The 21,791-nt window shown below is 46.2% G+C and overlaps 1 protein-coding gene across 4 annotated transcripts in view; it reads left to right on the top strand.

The window, feature by feature from the left end:
* Positions 1 to 21,791, top strand: part of XRCC1 (X-ray repair cross complementing 1) — a 62,168-nt gene that overhangs the window by 35,140 nt on the left and 5,237 nt on the right. For all 4 annotated transcript variants that reach the window (XM_068241971.1, XM_068241970.1, XM_068241972.1 and 1 more), the window contains exons 13-15: positions 773 to 932; positions 6,257 to 6,314; positions 18,343 to 18,464. In XM_068241971.1, coding sequence (XP_068098072.1) covers positions 773 to 932; positions 6,257 to 6,314; positions 18,343 to 18,464 — 340 coding nt within the window. The remainder of the gene's footprint in view (positions 1 to 772; positions 933 to 6,256; positions 6,315 to 18,342; positions 18,465 to 21,791) is intronic.

Genomic DNA, 21,791 nt, shown 5'->3' with positions numbered 1-21,791 from the left:
ATGGCGATCCGTCCTGTACCGCCTCTGATAGGCTTCAGCCTATCAGACGGTGGCGATCCCCGGCCAATCAGAGGCCAGGGATCACCGATCTCCTTGCTGTATGCTGTAAACACCGGGGATTTCTTCCCCGGGTGCTTACATTTAGCCTGCGAGCCGTGATCGGAGGCTCGCAAGCTGTTCACGGAGACTCCCTCCGTGAACTGACATGGAACCATTTCCATGGAAATCCACTTGCGACCAGCCGCCGCCTATCGGCGTTAGGCGGTCGTTAAGTGATTAAATAAGAACATGGCTAAACTGTCAAAACTGCTTTGGTCCATAAGTGGGAAACAAGGTCTGGATGCGAAGTGGTTAAAACGCTTGCAGGTGGAAAACCGCTTGGCTAATGAAAGTGAATGGGATGGTGCACACCAGAGCAGCTTGTTTTTTCCACAAACGCAAACTCGGGGGCTGCAGCATTTTTTAGATTTCGGAGGCGTTTCTGCCTCAATGTAAAGTATAGGAAAGTGGAAAACCGCTCTGAATAATGCTCGATCAAAGCGGTTTTCCAGGTGATTTTGTTACAGAAGCTGCTCAGTAAAAGCTTTACTGTAACAATATTTGTAATCTGATACACAAAAACACTCCAAAAAACGCTAGGCATGTGTAGAAAACCACTCTAAACATGCTTAGAATCTGAAAAACCGCTTCAAAAACCTCTAGTGTTTGCGGATCCACTAGTGGTTTTTGGTGTGCACTGGGCCTATATCTTGAGCCTGCTTTACTATTCCAGAATCCAGATCCCAGCAAGGCCAACCACAGAAACAGCCCGGCGAAGGCTCCGCCACCCAGGACACTCATCAAAGAGGAGGACAGCGAGGAGGAGGAGGAGAAGCCCAGCCGGACGATAGAGGAGGACTTGTTTGGAGGGTCTACCGATGACGAGAACCCACGTAAGTCCTGTTATACTCTCATTCTTTGTACGGTCTTATACAGCAGTATCTCCCTCCGTGTATGTATGTGGGTAATGCCTGTGACGTATCTGTAGACAAATCATGCCACGCAGGCTGCCGAAGTGCAGAGAGGAAGGGTGGCTGTGAGGCCTCGGCAGTTATATAGCAGAAGAGATGCTAAAAATGACAGCTTGCATGCAGATTTCTTTCAAATGGTATGCAGTTTTGAATTGGGCCAATCGAATGCATTTCCTGCAGATTTTAATTGGTCGTATTTCAAGCTGCATAAAACTTTCATTTCCATGTTAGCCGAGGTGATTAGAATCTTGTCGACCATCTGTATCTAATGGCCTGGTTTCTCTGTGGCACAGGATTATTGATAGGAGAATACGGGACAAGTTGAGGAAGAGCTTTTTGATAATTGATCTCTCGGCAGTCCTACATGAACTTTCAGTGATTTGGCCGTAGCAGATCTGCTGCCAGCGCCTGTCAAAGCAAGCCTGAAACCAAAATAAACTTATGAGATGCTGACTTGTACGTGTAGTAAGCTAAGAAATGGAACATTAAGAGCAAAGAAACAAGTCTTGTATTGTTTTCCAGTACAGGAAGAGTTAAAAAAAAAAAAACTTCAGCTATCTATGCAAAAGCGCTTCACTGAACTCTCTGACCCAACATGGGGGAGATACAGTCCTGTTTTCTGAAGCACCTATACATTAAAGAGAGAGTAAAAGACAGCTTGAGGTAAGGATTTACTGCAGGAAAGTTATTATTTCTGCTTTGTTTTATAGCTTAAAAGACAGAGTGGGGTTTTAAAACTGCAAATATGACAGAATGATGCAATGTTATAAATAAAAAGCTGTATAGGTGAATATAAGAATGAGACGATTTCTTTGCTACTAATGTGCTATTCGTTATCCGTGCTATACATACAATTCATTATATCACAGTGCTGGGCGTAATGGAAAAAACTACGCTTACGGATCATTATGCGTAATTTTACGCTATTACGCATTACGGAATTACGCTTACGGCGTAGACATTCATTTACGGTACATGTCTGTAATTACGCATAGCCCTTACGCAATTACGCGTAAGAATACCGTAATTCAGGTTGTTACGTTATTGGCTTACGCGTAAATTCCTACTAGCAATTGATGCGTAAGGTCATGCTGCCAAGCGGAAAAGTTGACGCATGGATCAATGTTAGGTAGCCGCCGAGTTTAAGGGTTAATAGCAAAGCCCCCTTAATTGCTTAGAGCCTCAAATTTGGAGAATATATTAAGGAGATCAGAAGGAATAAGAGGAAATTTTTTTTTCCAAAAAGACCTTATAGTTTTTGAGAAAATCGATGTTAAAGTTTCAAAGGAAAAATATATACAGGGGAGGCTGCCCCTCCCCTTCCGAGACCCCCCAATCCATGGATCATGCGCGCTGGTATAGTCAGGGTGCAGAGCCCCACGCGGCCGGTGCTCCGCATTCTGGCTATCCCAGCCTGCATGGGGGACAAGGGGTTAAAGAGGTCTGGGAGGGGGGACCCCACGTCTTTTTTTTTTTTTTTTATATTTCCCACACTCAGAACGAAGTAAGTAAAACTCTTCCCACTTGGGGGAATCTATGAAAATAAAACACTATTGTTACCTGTGCAAAAAAAACGGACATTTTCCGCATTTAAAAGACATTTTTGCCCTTGAAACTTAAAATTCGATTTTCTCAAAAACTATAAGGTCTTTTTGAAAAAAAAAAATTTCCTTTTATTCCCACTGATCCCCTTAATATACCCTGTGAATTTGGTGTTCCTAAATTTCAAGCAGGCTTTGCTATTAACCGTTAAAGTCGGCGGGTTTTTAAATGTATATATTTTTTTATTTAACATCGATTTTCTCAAAAACTATAAGGTCTTTTTGAAAAAAAAATTGTTCCTCTTATTCCTTCTGATCTCCTTAATATATTCTCCAAATTTGAGGCTCTTAGCACTTAAGGGGGCTTTGCTATTAACCCTTAAAGTCGGCGGCTTTTTTATATTATACGGGAGCGTAATATTACGCGATTACGGCAGACTGTGTAATTTCAATGGGAGTTTACTGTCTTACGCGTAATTTGTTACGCGTAAAACGTAACCCTACGGTCTACGCGTAATTAATTACGCGTAATACCGTAACCTTACACGTAACGCTTACGGTGCATTTGTAGTGAATTACGATGCGTAATTACGCTAATGCGTAATTTCGGCCCAGCACTGTTATATCATACTTTTTTCACTTCAGGTTTGTGTGTATATATATATATATATATATTAGTACACCTGCACACATATACATTGTCAAAGGCCATAAAGGTTGTAACATTTTATTGGCAGACTTTAGCAGCTGGCTCTGTTAATAATAATCTTATCTGGAAGTGGGCAGCAGTTATGGTCTTGTGCCGGGGCATTAGGCCCGGTGGTCAGTGACTACTTAGCTACTTACTTGAATGCCGGCAACATCTGGTGGTAAATGGGCCCTGATTCACCATACACCGGTAAGGTTGCCGATCACAGGCCGTGTATGGCAGTTGTACTGCTCCCAACGCCCGGAGAGCACTGCCAGGTAATCCATTAGCGCCACACGCGTGTAGTTATGGTGCTGTGCATTACCATAGCAACGCAGCGTGGCACTAATGGGCGGTGCTCTCCCGGCTTTATTCCCAGGAAAATAGCCGTGCGTTTCCTGTGACCGGCAATCTTACTGGTGCACGGGGAATCCAGATCATGGAATGGTGCCGGCAGTACCCAGACAATCTGTATCCGTGAGATATCGTTACTCTATCGGATTATAACGTATGGAGGTCTTTTTCTGTGATACACAAGTCACCGCAGCTTGGGGACTTCAGAGGGAAGAATCGGCTCTCACAACTTTAAAGAGAAGCTAAAAAAAAAAATAGCAAGTTTAACTTAGAGGAACTCCAGTAAAAATAATGTAATAAAAAAATGCTTCATTTTTACAATAATTATGCATAAATGATTTAGTCAGTGTTTGCCTATTGTAAAATCTTTTAAATCCCTGATTTACAGTCTGACATTTATTACATGGTGACATTTTTACTGCTGGCAGGTGATGTAGCTGCTGCTTGCTTTTTTGGCAGTTGGAAACCGCTGTAAACAACCATTCCCCACAATGCAATGAGGTTCACAGACAGGAAACTGCCAGGAGTACCACGGTCCTCAGAGTTTCTTGTGGGAGGGGTTTCACCACAATATCGGCCATACAGCGCCCCCTGATGGTCTGTTTGTGAAAAGGAATAGATTTCTCATGTGGGGTATCAGCTACTGATTGGGATAAAGTTCAATTCTTGGTCGGAGTTTCTCTTTAACTTACCTGGGGCTTGGATGAGCCCCAGGTAAGTAAAAAAATTTTTTTTCTTTTGAACACTTAGGATTCCCTGTAAGAAGGTGAAGCATGTCAGTCATGTGGGGAATGTTTGCATTGGCGTGTGTGTGTGTGTGTGTACATTGGATTGTTTGCATTGGAGTGTGTGTACATCGGGTTCATCTCGTGCTGATATCAGGCAGCTTGTCTGTCAGTAAGACGATCAGCGCTGACAGATCTATTGTTACACGATGATAGCAATAGACTATAATCTGCTGGAACGGCCATCTGACAACATGCCACGGGTTATATCATCACACTAATCGCATTTCTGGCATTTTTTACATTTTGGGAGGTTTTTTTTTAAAGCACAAGACCAGCTGAATACAAATAAAGAATGTATCATTTAAATTTACTATCAACAGTTTTTTTTCTTGGCTTGCAAAGTTCTACCTGAGGTGAGAGGGATATGAAAACTGCCATATTTATTTGCTTTTACACAATGCAAGTTTCTGATCCTCTGCCTCTAATAACTACAGCCATATACCCTGAACAAGCATGCAGATCTTGTTCTCTGACTCAAGTCTGACTAGATTAGCCACACGCTTGTTCCAGGGCTGTTACTACTGATGCCAGACGATCGCTAGGACTGTCAGGCAACTGCAAGTGTACCTGAGATAATGTATAAGGATTTATACATGCCTGGGGCTTCCTCCAGACCCCTGTAGCCCCTCTGCTCAATAGCCATTTTCCTGATCCCCTCCTTTCTCCTGCAGTGTGGCCGGGAATGTCCCTGATTGGCCCAGTCACTCTCCACTGCGCATGTGTGTTCCCTGGAGCATTCTGTGCTGATTGGACAGCATTTAAACGTCACATAACTGTCTGTGTGAACCCAGCCTTAGTCTGGAAGACACAGCTTCTGGAGAATGCAGGAAGAGCATGGCAGTCTCCAGGGTTGGGCAGGAGCAATAGTATTTTAGGTATTTAGCAACTATTTTACTAGTAAACGTTACTGACTGAGGGGAGCTGCTGAACCACAAAATAATAATTCCTTGGGAATGTAAGTGGACCTGAACTCGGAACTTCCCCTCTGCTCTAAAATATAAGCAACAGTATAGTAACCGTTTTTAAATGGAACCAGAGACGAAGCACCCTTGTGTATTTTACCATATATATCAGTGGGAACATTAGAGAAAACCCCTACCCTGCTCTCTGTTTCATTATTTACTGTTCAGCCTGCTTCTAATCAGCCCTGATAAAATCCCTGACTGAGCATTCAGTCTGGCTTTGCTATAATGACTCAGCTATAATGATTCCTGAGCAGAGCCACAAGGGGGAAGGCTTGGACCTGAAAAGACATCAGAGAAGACAGACACAGCTATAAAGATTCCTGAGCAAAGCCAGACTGAATGCTCAGTCAGGGATATTATCAGGGCTGATAACAAGCAGGCTGAGCAGTGAAGGATGAAGCAGAGAGCAGGGTAGGTGTTTTCTCTAATGTTCCCACTGATTTATATGGTAAAATACATGAGGGTGCTTCGTCTCTGGTTCCCTTTAAAAAAAAATAATTATTTGTTACAGCTGATACAAATCCTGCAAGTGTCTACTTCCTGCTGTCATGGAAGCAGACATAGAGTTAACATCCTGAGTTTACAAATTAGCTGCTCTGCCCAGGCTGCTGAGATTCCTGAGCTGACAGTTGAGAGATCAGATTACAGTTGTGATTAGTTAGACGATAGGGAATTAGACAGGCTAAACCCTCTAAATACATACAGGGTGCATTTCTCTGTGTTTTCCTTCTGTTCTGTGCAAGAGTTCAGCTCCACTTTAAGTAAGTTTGTGTAAGGTAATCAAGCACTAAAGATGGCATCATGACACCTCTGCAGACTGAGTTCAGGTCCACTTTAGGATCTGGCTGCCATGTGATTGGCAGTAACCTTATGCTAGTCATTGAGACTCCTCTCTGTGTCCCTCATGCAGGTGAAGAGCGCTGTGATGACGAGGATTCTGGAGGAGATACAGAGGATGAACTCAGAAAGTAGGTATAGTGCTCTCTGCTGGACAGTCTCAGTACTGCGGGACAGTCACTGCACTCTGTTATACATGATGTTGTGTAATATGTAACTATAGTGCTCTCTGCTGGACAGTCTCAGTACTGCGGGACAGTCACTGCAGTTCCTGGCATGATATTGTGTAATATGTAACTATAGTGCTCTCTGCTGGACAGTCTCAGTACTGCGGGACAGTCACTGCAGTTGTGTAATATGTAACTATAGTGCTCTCTGCTGGACAGTCTCAGTACTGCGGGATAGTCACTGCAGTCTGTTTCCCATGATATTGTGTAAGATGTAACTATAGCGCTCTCTGCTGGACAGTCTCAGTACTGCGGGATAGTAACTGCAGTCTGTTTCCCATGATATTGTGTAATATGTAAGTATAGTGCTCTCTGCTGGAGGACAGCCTCAGTACTGCGGGACAGTCACTGCACTCTGTCTCGCATGAGATTGTGTAATATGTAAACTATAGTGCTCTCTGCTGGACAGCCTCAGTACTGCGGGACAGTCACTTCAGTCTGTCTCCCATGATATTGTGTAATATGTAACTATAGTGCTCTCTGCTGGACAGCCTCAGTACTGCGGGACAGTCACTGCAGTTCCTGGCATGATATTGTGTAATATGTAACTATAGTGCTCTCTGCTGGACAGTCTCAGTACTGCAGTTTCTCGCATGAGATTGTGTAATATGTAAACTATTGGACATTTGTAGCGATCTGTATGTTTCCGGTGTGGTTATGTCAGGTGTATTGGCCACAGGTGGTTGTCATTTGACACATCCTGTCCATTTATAGGAACTATACGTGTGCAGATTGGAAGCTGCAATCAGTATGAGGTTATTGTGCTGTGTGACGTTACACAGCTAACAGTCATACACACTGTGCTACGTCTCTAGTTACAGGTGAAACTTGATAAACAGGAATATCGTGCAAAAGTCCATTTATTCCAGTTATTCAACTGAAAAGGTGAAACTACTCTATGACTCATTGCATTGCAAAGCCAGATATCTCAAGCCGTTATTTGTTATAATGTTGGTGATTATAGCTTATAGCTTATGAGGACCCCAAAATCAAAATCTCAGCCCATTAGCATATTGTGAAAATGTTCAATATTCTCTGGTTTAAAGTATCACACTCTAATTATCAGCTAATTCACCCAAAACACCTGCAAAGGGTCTCTAATTCATATATTCGTTTCACCTTTTAAAGTGGACCTGAACTCAGAACTTCCTCCCTGTTCTAAAAGATAAGGAAAAGCATAAAAACCTTTAAAGAAAAACATTTCTTTGTTACAGCTGATACAAATCCTGCAATAAATCTGCCGTGTGTCTACTTCCTGCTTTCATGGAAGCAGGCATATTGTTAACATGCTGTGTTTACAAATTAGCCTCTCTGCCGAGGCAGCCAACTGACACGGGAGAGATCAGATTACAACTTGTGATTAGTCACAGATGAGGTGGAATTAGACAGGCTAAACTCTCTAAATACATACAGGGTGCATTTCTCTATGTTTCTTCTGTCCTGTGCAAGAGTTCAGGTCCACTTTATGGACTTTTGCAGGATATTCTAATTTTTGGAGTTTCACCTGTAAACTCCGCAGAGAAAGCAGCAACTTCTCTCTAACATTCAGGAGAACATCCTATTCTGCGAAATTAGAAGTATCAGTTGTTGTGCTGATCCTTTGCTCAAGTCAATGAGCAAGATGCAAACCGTGCAGATCAGGTGTTCTGGCTAAGTGCTGGTCCTGAATAAGTAACGGGCTGCACACCTGCTAGACAAGTCAGAGCAAACAAACAATGCTGCAGAAGAGAAATCTCCTGGCAGAAATAAAGGACAAATCATTTCAATGACTTTTTTTTACACAGACACACCAATATTCCAAACGATTATATCAATCGAAAACCGCAGTGAGATGTGACATTGCACACGACATGTGCACATACCTCCAGAACCTCGTTACTCAATCAGGGGTGCATGTTCTCTGGGTGGTACTTCCGGAGGGGGGTGTACATGGGCTTCAAGTAACTATGTACAATCCGCTTATAGTAAACTCCAAGGCATCAGACAAAGTAGTTTACTGCAGTAAAACCTCCTTTATCTGCATCAACCGGCATAGGCTGCTGCTGGATAAGTGTAGTTTCTGCTTGTTTGAGAGTCAGCGCTAACAATAGGCCCAGCTAAAAAGACAGTCCTGTACCCCACCCTGTATATTTCCCATAAACTCTGCATTCATGTTGAAATACAGTCATTGAAACAAATTAGGACAAATAAGGACAGACTTAATTTAAAGCGGATCTGAGATGAAAAACTAACTATAACAAGTAACTTGTCTATATATCTTATCTAAAGTTTAGATAGTTTACACAGCAAATCTAGCTGCAAACAGCTTCAGAAGAATGATTAATTCTTCCTGTGATACAATGACAGCAGCCATGTTGTTTGTAAACATTACACAGAGGCAGGCTTATCTGCACCATCAGCACTCAGACTGTGAAAACAAAATAATTCCCCCTCCTCCTTCCCTCTGCTTCTGAAATCTCTGGCTAGTAATACTTCCCCCTCCTCCTGCCCAGACTGAACTCCCATGAGCCCCTGCTCATACTGTCTGAAAATGCCAAGGCTCTCTGAAATGCTGTGTGTGACGCCGGGCGACGCCCAGTCGTCCGAGGATTCGCGGCCGATTGTCCGATCGCAACCGTGATCGGAAAACTGACATTCTTTATTTTTAAAATAGAAGTTTTTCCTTCCTGCCTTCCCCCCCCCCTTTTGCCATGAGGGCTGAATGGGCCTGCGTTAGCATATGGCTAAAGCAACCTGGTTTAGCAAGAAATCCTGTTAAGGCTCCCGGAAAAGCTCTGGTGACACTAATGTGCTAATTGGGCAGAGCTGAAATACCAACAGAGTCTATTCAACAGGGGAAGCTAGCACAGCATGAGGTCTATTGACACCTACATTCCTCCCAGTCTTGACGGCACCGACTAAACTGAGTATGGAATGCATGGTGTTGATAACTTTGTCACATTTTGCAAATACCATCCATGGGAGGAATATGAAAATTACATAATTTTGTTTCCCTAATTCTGTAGAATATGGTGATACTAGACATAGCCAGGTAACCCGAGCAGGGGCTGAGATATGAATAATGGGGTCCCCGTGCGCCCCAAATATTGCAAGTTTGATGTCCTATGAACGTGTATTCTCAGCCCAATCTGAATATGAAATCGGTTTGCATGTGCGACAAAACCCCGGCGGGGTATGAAATTGGACATATTTTGTGGATGGCTGGAAGTTCCTCCCCTGAGAACTCACTGCCTGACACGCCCCTGGGCTGAGCTTGAGACTCCGCCCAGAAATGTCAGTGCTCAAAACTGATTGCATGAGGACCCCCAGCCAATTCCCCCACTTTCCATCATACCGAAAAGACTGCCACTGCTTGGGGAAATAGCAGTGGCCATCTTGCAGGCGGAGCAACGGCCATGTGGTTCGGCCATATTGCGAACTAACTGCAACAAAGGAACTTTGTCTTTTCCCGAACGGACTTTCCACAGAATGATAAGTATTCGTTCTTTTTATCCCTTTTTCTTTTATGTACTGTGTTATCACTGTCTCTCATCGTTTAATTGTTCACGATTGTCTGTATATATTAATTATTTATATTGTAACAAATAAAGGCTTTTTAAAAGGTCTTTACCTCTCAGTAAAACCTTCTATTCAGTATACACAGACGAGACCTAAACTTCCGAAGGGACGCTACTGTTTTGATAGATAGATAGGAATTGCACAGTTTTAACCGGTTGTTTGTTTCACAGGTCTATAGCCAGTTAGCAGTTTTCTCTGGGCTGATAGAAAACAGAGATGGTGGCAAATCTACCCCTGGGTTGGAGTAAAAGTGTATTTTCGTAACCTCACAGGCTCCCTACTGCGTCGTGACGCTCAAACTCCGCCAATTCTACGCAGATTGCGTCCATAGCTCTCAATCTGTGTGCTAGAATCGGATCGGACGGTTTTGCGTGTTCACGGCCAGTGGGGCTCTTGTGACAGTGGTCGGCAGCGTTTGGGATCTGTGTGTGCTGATAGTATCTCAGGTAGGGCTATCGAATTAGCCCTATCGAGAAACGAACTAATTCGTTGGTAGTGACTGAGTGCAATATATTTTTCATATATACAGAGAGACTGTGTAACCAGTACCCCTCCCCTAAGTTTTCTTTTATTTGGCATGGAAATGTCCGGGAATTACAAGGTCATGGTCCTATCCGACCTGCAGAGTCTGTGCGAGGCGAGAGGCATGGACATCCGCGGCAAGAAACAGCAGGACCTGATAACGGACTTGTACCGATGGGATAGCCAGAATCTGCGGACGCTGGAGGTGTCCACTGTGGAGGACACCGGCTCATCTAACGCAAGTCGAGGGGAACCAGAGACTGAAGATCCTGTGCGTACCGAGGTTGAGCAACCCGCGGGCAATGCGGCAACAGATACGCAGGAGGCTGTCAGTGTGATCCCCGACCCCAGAACCCCTGAAAGTACTCGCCTGGAACCGGCCAGTACTGGACTGTCCAGTTATGTTGATCCAGTAATGCAGCAGGCATTGCAAAAGCTGATGGAAACTGATGTGGACAAGTACCTGCAGTACATGGCGGAGCAAAAGCGAGAGGAACGCCAATCTGCAGAGGCGCGGGAGAGACGACAGCATGAGCTGAACATGGCGAAAGTGCAGCAAGCCAGCCGGAGTTCAACGCCCAGCCTCCCTGCTGAAGGGACTGCCGCTCCAGTAAGTGCAAAATTTAAATTTGCTATTATCGAAAAAGACACTGACATTGACTTGTTTTTGAGGTCTTTCGAAAAGGCCTGCCGTCAGTATCGTCTGTCCCAAGACCAGTGGGCCAGACATCTGACACCCTGGCTGCGCTACAAAGCGCTTGATGCTTTCTCAGAGCTGCCTGTGGAAAAGGACAATGATTATACCGCTATAAAGGAGGCTATAATCACTAAGTACCAGCTGACGCCAGAAGCCTACCGGAAAAGGTTCAGGTCCTGGCAGAAAAAATCTACTGATTCTTATCAAGATGTGGTCAGCAGTCTGCTCACCACACTCCGCCAGTGGACGCTAGGCCTCACTAAAGGGTCTTACGGTGTCCTGGAGGACTTAATCGTCCTGGAGCAGTTTCTGAACATTTGCCCGGCTGATGTACGCCAGTTTGTGCTGGAGCGCCGACCGGCGTCAGCGACGGTCGCTGCAGACCTCGCTGAGACCTTTGCAACGACCAGGGTGCCGGAGACCCGCAGGACTGCCCCATCTAGCTGGAGAGGAGGTCAGTCCCACAATTTTGCAGACTCTCCTACCTCTGTGAGCCGTGCGCCCCAGAGGCCCTCCAGCGCAGCTGCTGCGTCCAGGCCTGCAGTAACAGAGGGCATCACCTGTCACTTTTGCCGCAAGCCCGGACACATGAAGTTTAACTGCCCGGAGCGGAGGCAGACCGCGCCAGCTCCTGCACCACCTACACCTCGCCCACGGCAACTGCCGCCAGCCAGCGCACCCCAGCCGGGAGCACCCAACAACGTCATGTTCGCAGGTGGGAGAGGGATCCACTCCGCTACGAGCAACCACCAGCTGGTTACAGTGAACGACCAGCTTGTTACCGGTTTCCGCGACACTGGAGCGGATGTCACCCTGGTGCGTGCGCACCTGGTCCCGACGGAAAATATCCTCCCTGACAAATACCTTACCCTCACTGGAGTGGGGGGCACTCTTTCTCGCATTCCCCAGGCTCGGGTGTCCATCGATTGGGGGGTGGGGGTTCAAGAGAAGGTTGTTGGGGTCCTGGACCAACTGCCGGTCCCAGTTTTGTTGGGGACCGACCTGGGCAAGCTTGTGTCCTATTATGAACCTGCCCCAAGCCCCTCAGACTGCCAGGAGGGAGACGGACTCTCCGCCCACACTAAGGTACTTTGCACCAAGGGGCAAGAACAGGGGGGAGGTGGGTTGAATGTGCCCAGTCCAGGGGTACCGAGTCCAATAGTACCTGTGTCACAGGTACCTGTGTTTGATATACCGATTGTTTGTGATGAAAATGTTGTTGTACCTGTCACTGTAATTCATGCATGCAGCCAGGTTGTGAGTAATGCCAGTATGTGCCAGTCTGAAGGTGTACCTGTACTGGCAGTAACACGCAGCCGCGCTGCTCAGAACCTGGGCTCAGAGCAGGTGGAAGAGGTTCCGGCCTCCTCCCCCTCCTCTGACCACAGGGATGGTAGCCTTCAGCCACTAACTGCATATGCCACGGGCCAGCTGGCTGAGAGCGAGAGTGCTGCATTTGTGCAAGCACTCCAGACTGACCCTAGCCTCGAGGCACTCAGAAGGCAGGCTTCGGAGCCCCTCACGAATGAAGATACCTTCAAGGTATATTGGGAAGGTGGTAAGCTGTACAGCGAGCCTGTACAGCCCACCGAAGGTGAAACAAGTGTGGGTACCAAGTTGCTTGTGGTACCCAGTGCCTTCCGGGGGCATGTGCTGAAGTCCGCACATGACATTCCCCTGGCAGGGCACTTGGGAATCCACAAGACACTTGACCGTATCCAGGGTCATTTCTACTGGCCCAGGATGCGGATCGATGTGACCAACTATTGCCGCTCATGTACTGTTTGCCAAAAGGTAAAACGGGCTGGGAACCCCCGCAAGGCTCCCTTGTGTCCACTGCCAATCATAGGTGAGCCCTTTCACAGAGTGGCAGTCGACATAATTGGACCATTGCCCACTCCCAGCAGCAGTGGCAAAAGGTACATCCTGACGGTGGTGGATTACGCCACCCGCTATCCTGAGGCCATGGCGCTTTCCTCCCTGAGGGCGGACAAGGTAGCAGACGCGCTACTTAACATTTTCTCCCGAGTCGGGTTCCCTGCGGAGATGCTCTCCGATCAGGGATCCCAGTTTATGTCCGAACTCATGGAGGCCCTGTGCAAAAAGATACACATGACGCACATTGTCTCCAGTCCCTACCACCCGCAGACCAATGGACTGTGTGAACGGTTCAACGGGACGCTGAAGCAAATGCTGACCACGTTTGTTGAGTCGCAAGGTGGGGACTGGGAACGATACCTGCCTCATCTGTTGTTTGCGTACAGGGAGGTGCCGCAGGAGTCAACCGGGTTTTCCCCGTTTGAACTCCTGTATGGGAGGAATGTCCGAGGACCCTTACAATTGATGCGGGAGACATGGGAGGGCAAGGGCGACCCCACTGATGTCTCCGTGGTCGATTACGTCCTCAAGTTCAGGGACAAAATGGAGTCCCTGTCCGCAGTAGTGACCAACAACCTGGCCCAGGCTCAGGCCAAACAAAAAGCATGGTACGACCGCACTGCTGGAGAGCGGTCATTTGATGTGGGTGACAAGGTATATGCCCTTCTTCCCGTGAGGCAGAACAAGCTGCAAGCAGCCTGGGAGGGGCCTTTTACTGTAGTGCAGCGGTTAAACCCTCTGACGTATCTAGTGAACATGGGGGGCAGGAAGCAGAAGAGCTTTCATGTAAACATGCTGAAGGCCCACCATGACAGGACCCAGTATGCGCTGCCAGTGTGCAGCCGGTTAGAGCAGGGAGAGGCAGACCCCCTGTTAGACCTGCTGGCTGACGTACGAGATGTGGACGGCGACCTAAACGTCAATCCACAGCTCGCCTCAGCCCAGCAAGAGCAGTTACAGAAGGTGCTGGGCCAGTACCAGCACACCTTCTCCGGTATCCCGGGGCGGACCAGTATGGCGGTGCATGGGGTAGATACAGGTACCCATCCCCCCATCAGGCAATCCGCTTACCGTGTCTCTCCCGAGGTACAGGCGGACATGCAGAAGGAGGTGAGGGAGATGCTGGAGTTAGGGGTGGTTCAAAAGTCCAGTAGTGCCTGGGCAGCCCCTGTTGTCCTGGTCCCCAAGAAGGACCAGACAACTCGGTTCTGCGTAGACTACAGGAAACTGAACGCCATCACCACTACAGACGCCTACCCCATGCCTCGCATTGATGAGCTGCTAGATACACTGGCATCAGCCAGGTACCTATCAATCATGGATCTGAGCCGGGGGTATTGGCAGATACCACTTGCACCTGACGCGAGGCAAAAGTCGGCCTTCATCACCCCTTTCGGCCTCTTCGAGTTCACGATGATGCCCTTTGGGATGAAGAACGCCCCCGCCACGTTTCAGCGGGCCGTGAACGACCTGCTAGAGGGAATGCAAGGGTTCGCTGTAGCGTATCTGGATGACATTGCGGTGTTCAGCCCCACCTGGGAAGAACACCTCAAACACCTGTCCCAGGTACTAGAGAGGCTGGCCATGGCCAATCTGACGGTTAAACCGAGTAAGTGTCAGATTGGCATGACCGAGGTGCAGTACTTAGGTCACCGGGTGGGGGGTAACACCCTGAAACCTGACACGGGAAAGGTGGACCCCATCCTGGCATGGCCTCGACCTATCACGAAAAAGCAGGTCCAGGCGTTCCTGGGGACCGCCGGCTACTATAGGAAATTTGTTCCCGCCTATAGTACACTGGCGAAGCCCCTGACCGATGCCACTAGCAAGAAGCACCCCAAGGTTGTTAGCTGGACCCCCGCTTGCGAGAATGCCTTCCAGGCCTTGAAGCAGGCCCTCGCAAGCGCCCCTGTGCTTCAGGCCCCAGACTTCAGTCGTCGGTTTGTGGTGCAAACCGATGCCTCTGACTACGGTCTCGGCGCAGTCCTCAGCCAGGTGGATGGAAAGGGGGATGAACACCCTATCCTCTACCTGAGCCGGAAGCTCCTGCCCCGAGAGGTAGCCTACTCCACAACTGAAAAGGAGTGCCTGGCGATCGTGTGGGCCCTACAGAAACTGCAGTCGTATCTGTACGGCCGCTCCTTCACGATCGTCACTGATCACAATCCCCTGAGTTGGCTAAACCGTACTGCTGGAACCAACGGCAAGCTCCTACGGTGGAGCCTGTCATTGCAGCAGTACGACTTTACGATCCAACACAAAGCAGGCAGCCGACACCAAAACGCTGATGGGCTGTCGCGGTGTCAGGGGGAACCCGACCCAACAGCGCCAATAGCTGCTACGGAAGGCGTCCTGTTGACACCTCCCTGAGCAGAGCTCGGGAAGGGGGAGGTGTGACGCCGGGCGACGCCCAGTCGTCCGAGGATTCGCGGCCGATTGTCCGATCGCAACCGTGATCGGAAAACTGACATTCTTTATTTTTAAAATAGAAGTTTTTCCTTCCTGCCTTCCCCCCCCCCCCCTTTTGCCATGAGGGCTGAATGGGCCTGCGTTAGCATATGGCTAAAGCAACCTGGTTTAGCAAGAAATCCTGTTAAGGCTCCCGGAAAAGCTCTGGTGACACTAATGTGCTAATTGGGCAGAGCTGAAATACCAACAGAGTCTATTCAACAGGGGAAGCTAGCACAGCATGAGGTCTATTGACACCTACATTCCTCCCAGTCTTGACGGCACCGACTAAACTGAGTATGGAATGCATGGTGTTGATAACTTTGTCACATTTTGCAAATACCATCCATGGGAGGAATATGAAAATTACATAATTTTGTTTCCCTAATTCTGTAGAATATGGTGATACTAGACATAGCCAGGTAACCCGAGCAGGGGCTGAGATATGAATAATGGGGTCCCCGTGCGCCCCAAATATTGCAAGTTTGATGTCCTATGAACGTGTATTCTCAGCCCAATCTGAATATGAAATCGGTTTGCATGTGCGACAAAACCCCGGCGGGGTATGAAATTGGACATATTTTGTGGATGGCTGGAAGTTCCTCCCCTGAGAACTCACTGCCTGACACGCCCCTGGGCTGAGCTTGAGACTCCGCCCAGAAATGTCAGTGCTCAAAACTGATTGCATGAGGACCCCCAGCCAATTCCCCCACTTTCCATCATACCGAAAAGACTGCCACTGCTTGGGGAAATAGCAGTGGCCATCTTGCAGGCGGAGCAACGGCCATGTGGTTCGGCCATATTGCGAACTAACTGCAACAAAGGAACTTTGTCTTTTCCCGAACGGACTTTCCACAGAATCATAAGTATTCGTTCTTTTTATCCCTTTTTCTTTTATGTACTGTGTTATCACTGTCTCTCATCGTTTAATTGTTCACGATTGTCTGTATATATTAATTATTTATATTGTAACAAATAAAGGCTTTTTAAAAGGTCTTTACCTCTCAGTAAAACCTTCTATTCAGTATACACAGACGAGACCTAAACTTCCGAAGGGACGCTACTGTTTTGATAGATAGATAGGAATTGCACAGTTTTAACCGGTTGTTTGTTTCACAGGTCTATAGCCAGTTAGCAGTTATCTCTGGGCTGATAGAAAACAGAGATGGTGGCAAATCTACCCCTGGGTTGGAGTAAAAGTGTATTTTCGTAACCTCACAGGCTCCCTACTGCGTCGTGACGCTCAAACTCCGCCAATTCTACGCAGATTGCGTCCATAGCTCTCAATCTGTGTGCTAGAATCGGATCGGACGGTTTTGCGTGTTCACGGCCAGTGGTGCTCTTGTGACACTGTGGGCGAGGCCTGTTTAGTTTGTAGGGAATTAGAGTATTAAAACAAAAACAAAAAGGTATTTGGCTTGAGAAATGCCCTATAAACAAAAGGAAAGAAACACAATTATGCCATGAGAAAAAGTTCATCTCTGATCCACTTTAAAGAGGAACTGTAACGACAAAACGTCCCCTGGGGGGTACTCACCTCGGGTGGGGGAAGCCTCCGGATCCTAATGAGGCTTCCCACGCCGTCCTCCATCCGTCAGGGGTCTCGCTGCAGTCCTCCGTGCAGCGGTGACGTAATATTTAGCTTCCTGGCTCCTGCGCAGGCGCTCTGATGGCTGTCGGCGCCGAAGTAGGCGGAAATACCCGATCGCCGTCTGGTCTGCTCTACTGCGCAGGCGCAAGTTTCCGGCGCCTGCGCAGTAGAGCGTACCCGACGGAGATCGGGTATTTCCGTCTATTTCCGTGCCGAAAGTCGCCACAGCGCCCCCGCTGGAGCCTGCAAAGGTAAATATTGAAGCTACAGTCGGCACAGTCGCCGGCTGTTTAGAGGGCTGTAGCGAGACCCCCGAGGGACGGCAGACGGCGTGGGAAGCCTCATTAGGATCCGGAGGCTTCCCCCACCCGAGGTGAGTACCCCCCAGGGGAGGTTTTTGTTGTTACAGAGTCTCTTTAAAGGAATCATCAGTCAAATTATAAAAAAGCTGATGTACTTACCTGGGGCTTTCTCCAGCCCCTTGCAGCCGACTGTCCCACGCTGACAGCTCTGCTCTCTGCCTCCGGCCTGGGGTCCCCGCACCGTGCAGAGGACCTCGAGGTCGTCCTGACTGCGCCTACGTGAAGCGCCGCTGTCAATCAAGCCCACGTTGTACGCGGCGTACTTCACAGGCGCAGGACATGCTTGACGGCGACAAGGCGGAGAAGAATACGCGTGGCCGAGGAAAACGAAACTGACGCACAGCGAGGACCAGAGGACACTTTGAGGAGCGGCGAGAGCACAGGACGGCTGCAGGGGGCTTGGGGAAGCCCCGGGAAAGTGAAACTTTCTTTAGGTTCCCTTTAATGGGCATACTCTTGGCGCCTGATGTATGGGCCACCTTTAGACTTGCTGTTCCACAGATTCATTTGCATACAGATATTGGCACATGTAGCCAGAAGCATTCTGGGCAGCTGTGGTATTTGCCCTGTCATAGTGGGTGTGGCAATGGGCAGCTGTGGTATTGCCCGTGATAGTGGGTGTGGCAATGGGTGGCTGTGGTATTGGCCCTGTCATAGTGAGTGTGGCAATGGGCAGCTGTGGCATTGCTCGTCATAGTGGGTGTGGCAATGGGTGGCTGTGGTATTGGCCCTGTCATAGTGGGTGTGGCAAAGGGCAGCTGTGGTATTGGCCCTGGTATAGTGGGTGTGGCAATGAGCCATAGCAGGTATATATAATGATAATTCTGATCCTCTGTTCCTCCAATGTCTGGATCACCTCTCTCTGCTCACACTCAGGATGGAGGAGGGGAAGGTGAAGAAGGAGAAGGCGGACGCCGATCCATATGCAGGTTCTACAGATGAGAATACAGATGTGGAGGAGGAGCCAGAGGTGGACCTGCCCATTCCTGAGCTGCCAGGTTTGTACATTGTGTGGGTGGAGCTACAGCACTGTCACTGGGGAGGTCTATAAAGAGATGGGCAATGGCATGTTAGGGGATATATTTATTTTTTATGGTCTTTGTCCTGTGACTAGCAAGAATCTGCTGGAATCCACCTGCTAGCATATTCACCTTTCATTCAGGACAGGAGAACACCTGAACTATACTGCTGGATGGTATTTACATAGGAGGATGAATATACTGTGTAAAAATACTGCCCTCTTCTGGCCAACCCCAGTATGGCCATAAATAATAAACTTAACATAACAAAAGATGTGCCTAAAACCCCTGAAAATGTAGATATATAATGGTCAACATTAACCACTTCACCTTGAAGGGTTTTTCCCCTTAAAAAAAACAGAGCAATTTTCACCTGTCAGCGCTCCTTCCATTCATTCGCCTATAACTTTATTACTACTTGTCACAACAAAACAATCCATGTCTCGTTTTTTACACCACCAATTAGACTTTCTTTGGGGGGTACTTTTTGCTAAGAATTATTTTATTCTAATTTTGTTTTAACGGGAATAATAAGAAAATATGTAAAAAAAAATTCATTATTTCTCAGTTTTCGCCAATTATAGTTTTAAAATAATACATGCTAACGTAATTAAAACCTATACATTTTATTTGTCCCGGTTATTGCAACGTTTAACATTTTTCCCTAGTACAATGTATGGCGCCAATATTTTATTGGGAAATAAAGCTGCATTTTTTTTTTCAGTTTTGCGTCTATCCCTAATTACAAGCCCATAATTTATAAATTTATTGTAATATAGCCTCTTTACATACATATTAAAAACCGTTCAGTCCCTAAGGTAACTATTTATGTATTTTTTTTTTTATTAAAAAAAAACAAAAAGGAAAACATTTGGTAACTTTAGGGGAGTGTGGGAGATCAAGGGATAATTTTAAAAAGAAAAAAAAAGGTAACTAGGGATCATTAAAGCGGAATATAACCCTGCATTTCAACTTTGCTCTAAAACATTATTTACAGCATATTATATGCAAAAAGCATTTTTTTTTTTTTTTTACTAGACCAGCATTGGAAGGGTTACACACAGAGGTTCCGTGGAGAGATATGCAGAAGTTCAGATTGTTACATTCTATTTAGTTATATTTATGGAGAAATGTTACACACTCTTTGGCTGTCCTCCAGCTCCTTCTCAGTCAGAGAGAGTGAGTCACATTCAACACTTAGATACATTTATGTAAACAAAATGTATCTAAGTCAGCTTCGGATGCGTCTGCAGAAATCTCCAGGAACTTTAAAGCTCTGTGTAACCCTTCCAATGCTGGTCTAGTAAAAAAAAAATGCTGGTTGCATACAATATACTGTAAATGTTTTAGAGCAAAGTTAAAATGCAGGGTTATATTCCGCTTTAACTGAAAAAAAAGGGGATGTAATTTTACAATTTGGCCACAAGATGTCCTCGGTGGTGACTTCAGCTTACTGTACTATTAGTAGGACTGCGTGGCCTGGATTTGTGAATGGCAGAGCCGTCTGAATAGACGGCTGCAGCCATTCACAGGGGAACTTAGATCAATGGATGGGATTTGTGTTCACATTTATTGATCTAGTGGCTAACAATCGGCGGTAATGAGTGGCGGTACCGAACAGGGGGGGGGGGGAGGGACATAGTAGCTATGCCCCTGCACAGAGTTGTGGCATATTGCAGGGACGTAGTTACTCGTAGCGGCAGAGGGGAAGTGGCTAAAGTAGCGTATGCTTGCCATATGCCTGTAGATGTGCTTCCTGCCTTAGCACATTAGCAGCTTCAATACAGTTATCCTGTGTGAGATAAATGCGATGCTTTTGATCTCAGTCGGCAGAACTGGTTGTGCTGTAAATTCTTGGCATGCTTTGATCTCTCTCTAATAGCAGAAAAGAAGTCATCTTTTGTCGTCTCACACTGCCCCCTAGTGACAAGTGGTCATAACTACACATTACGGCAGTACTAATTAGAAGCAGGGAAATGTAACAAATAAGAAATAAAAAAACATGCTAAAATAAATTGGCCTGGAGTACTTGCAAGCCTCTGAATAAATTGGCTGTTAAAGGTTTAAAGAGGCCCTGTAGTGACATACCATAGAATGCAGTAAATTGTTCAGGATTTCCACTCTTACAGTCATTTTCAGCGTCAGAAACACTTCCTATATCTATATATTGCTGTATACTGTTATGTAGCCTCACCCTCCCATTGATGCTTAGGCTTATTAGGTCTGCAGAATTCTCCTCCCAGAGCATTTTGGGAAACCAAGTATTATTTGTACTGGCTTTAGAACTCCCAGAAACAAACATTCCGCAGAGATCATCTGACAGGACTAAAGCCCCATACACACGCTCAACCGCGGTCTTTTATGCAGCACAATTGTCAAAAGACTTTTGTTGTGAAACAAGTTGAAACAACTAAAAAAAAAGTATTTTGCTATTGTTCAAACAGCTGATAGGAAGTCATTCCAACACTTGGCTTGACATCTTATCAGTCTGATCAGCTCTCTGAACAATGGCAAAATACTTTTTTTTTTTTTTAGTTGTTTCAACTTGTTTCACAACAATAGTTGTTTGACAATTGTGCTGCATAAAAGACCGCGGTTGAGTGTGTGTATGGGGCTTAACACTGAAGCGAAAAAAAATATATGATATAATGAATTGGTTGTGTACTATGAATAATTACTAGAAGATTAGCAGCAAAGAAAATATTCTCATACTTTTATTTTCAGGTATATAGTGTTTTTTCTAACATTGCATCATTCTATAATATGTGCAGATTACACAACACTCAGCATTCAAAATGATTCTTTCAGAGCAGTCTGTGAAGTAATGACCTCTCCTCTGGCAGAGGAAAAGTAAACAGTTCAATTACAGTTGAGATAATAAAAGTCAGATAACAGCCCTCTCCACAACTAACTTAGTCGGAGAGCTTAATGGCTTGTTTGCATAGAGATAACAACTGGAGTTTCTCAACTCTTCCTGTACTGGAAACAATTACACTGATGTATCTGATCTTAATGTTTTATTTCTTAGCTGTACTACACATACAAATCATAATATCATCATTTTTTTTTCGCTTCAGTGTCTCTTTAAAGATGTCACCATGTGATAAATGTCGGAATGTAAATCAGGGAGAGGAAAGATTTTTCACAACACTGACTACATCATTTATAAATAGAGATTGTAAAAAAAAAAAAAAAAATTCATAACGTTAATCTCACTATATTTCCTCTTTAAAGAGGACCTGTCAGCCATTCTATCTCAGAAAAAAAAACATTACATTTTTACATACTGTCCACATTTAGATTTTA

The sequence above is a fragment of the Hyperolius riggenbachi genome, chromosome 6, assembly GCF_040937935.1.
Source record: "Hyperolius riggenbachi isolate aHypRig1 chromosome 6, aHypRig1.pri, whole genome shotgun sequence".
Classification (NCBI taxonomy): domain Eukaryota; kingdom Metazoa; phylum Chordata; class Amphibia; order Anura; family Hyperoliidae; genus Hyperolius; species Hyperolius riggenbachi.
Note: the sequence above shows the minus strand (reverse complement) of the source record. Positions and strands in the feature narration are given on the sequence as shown.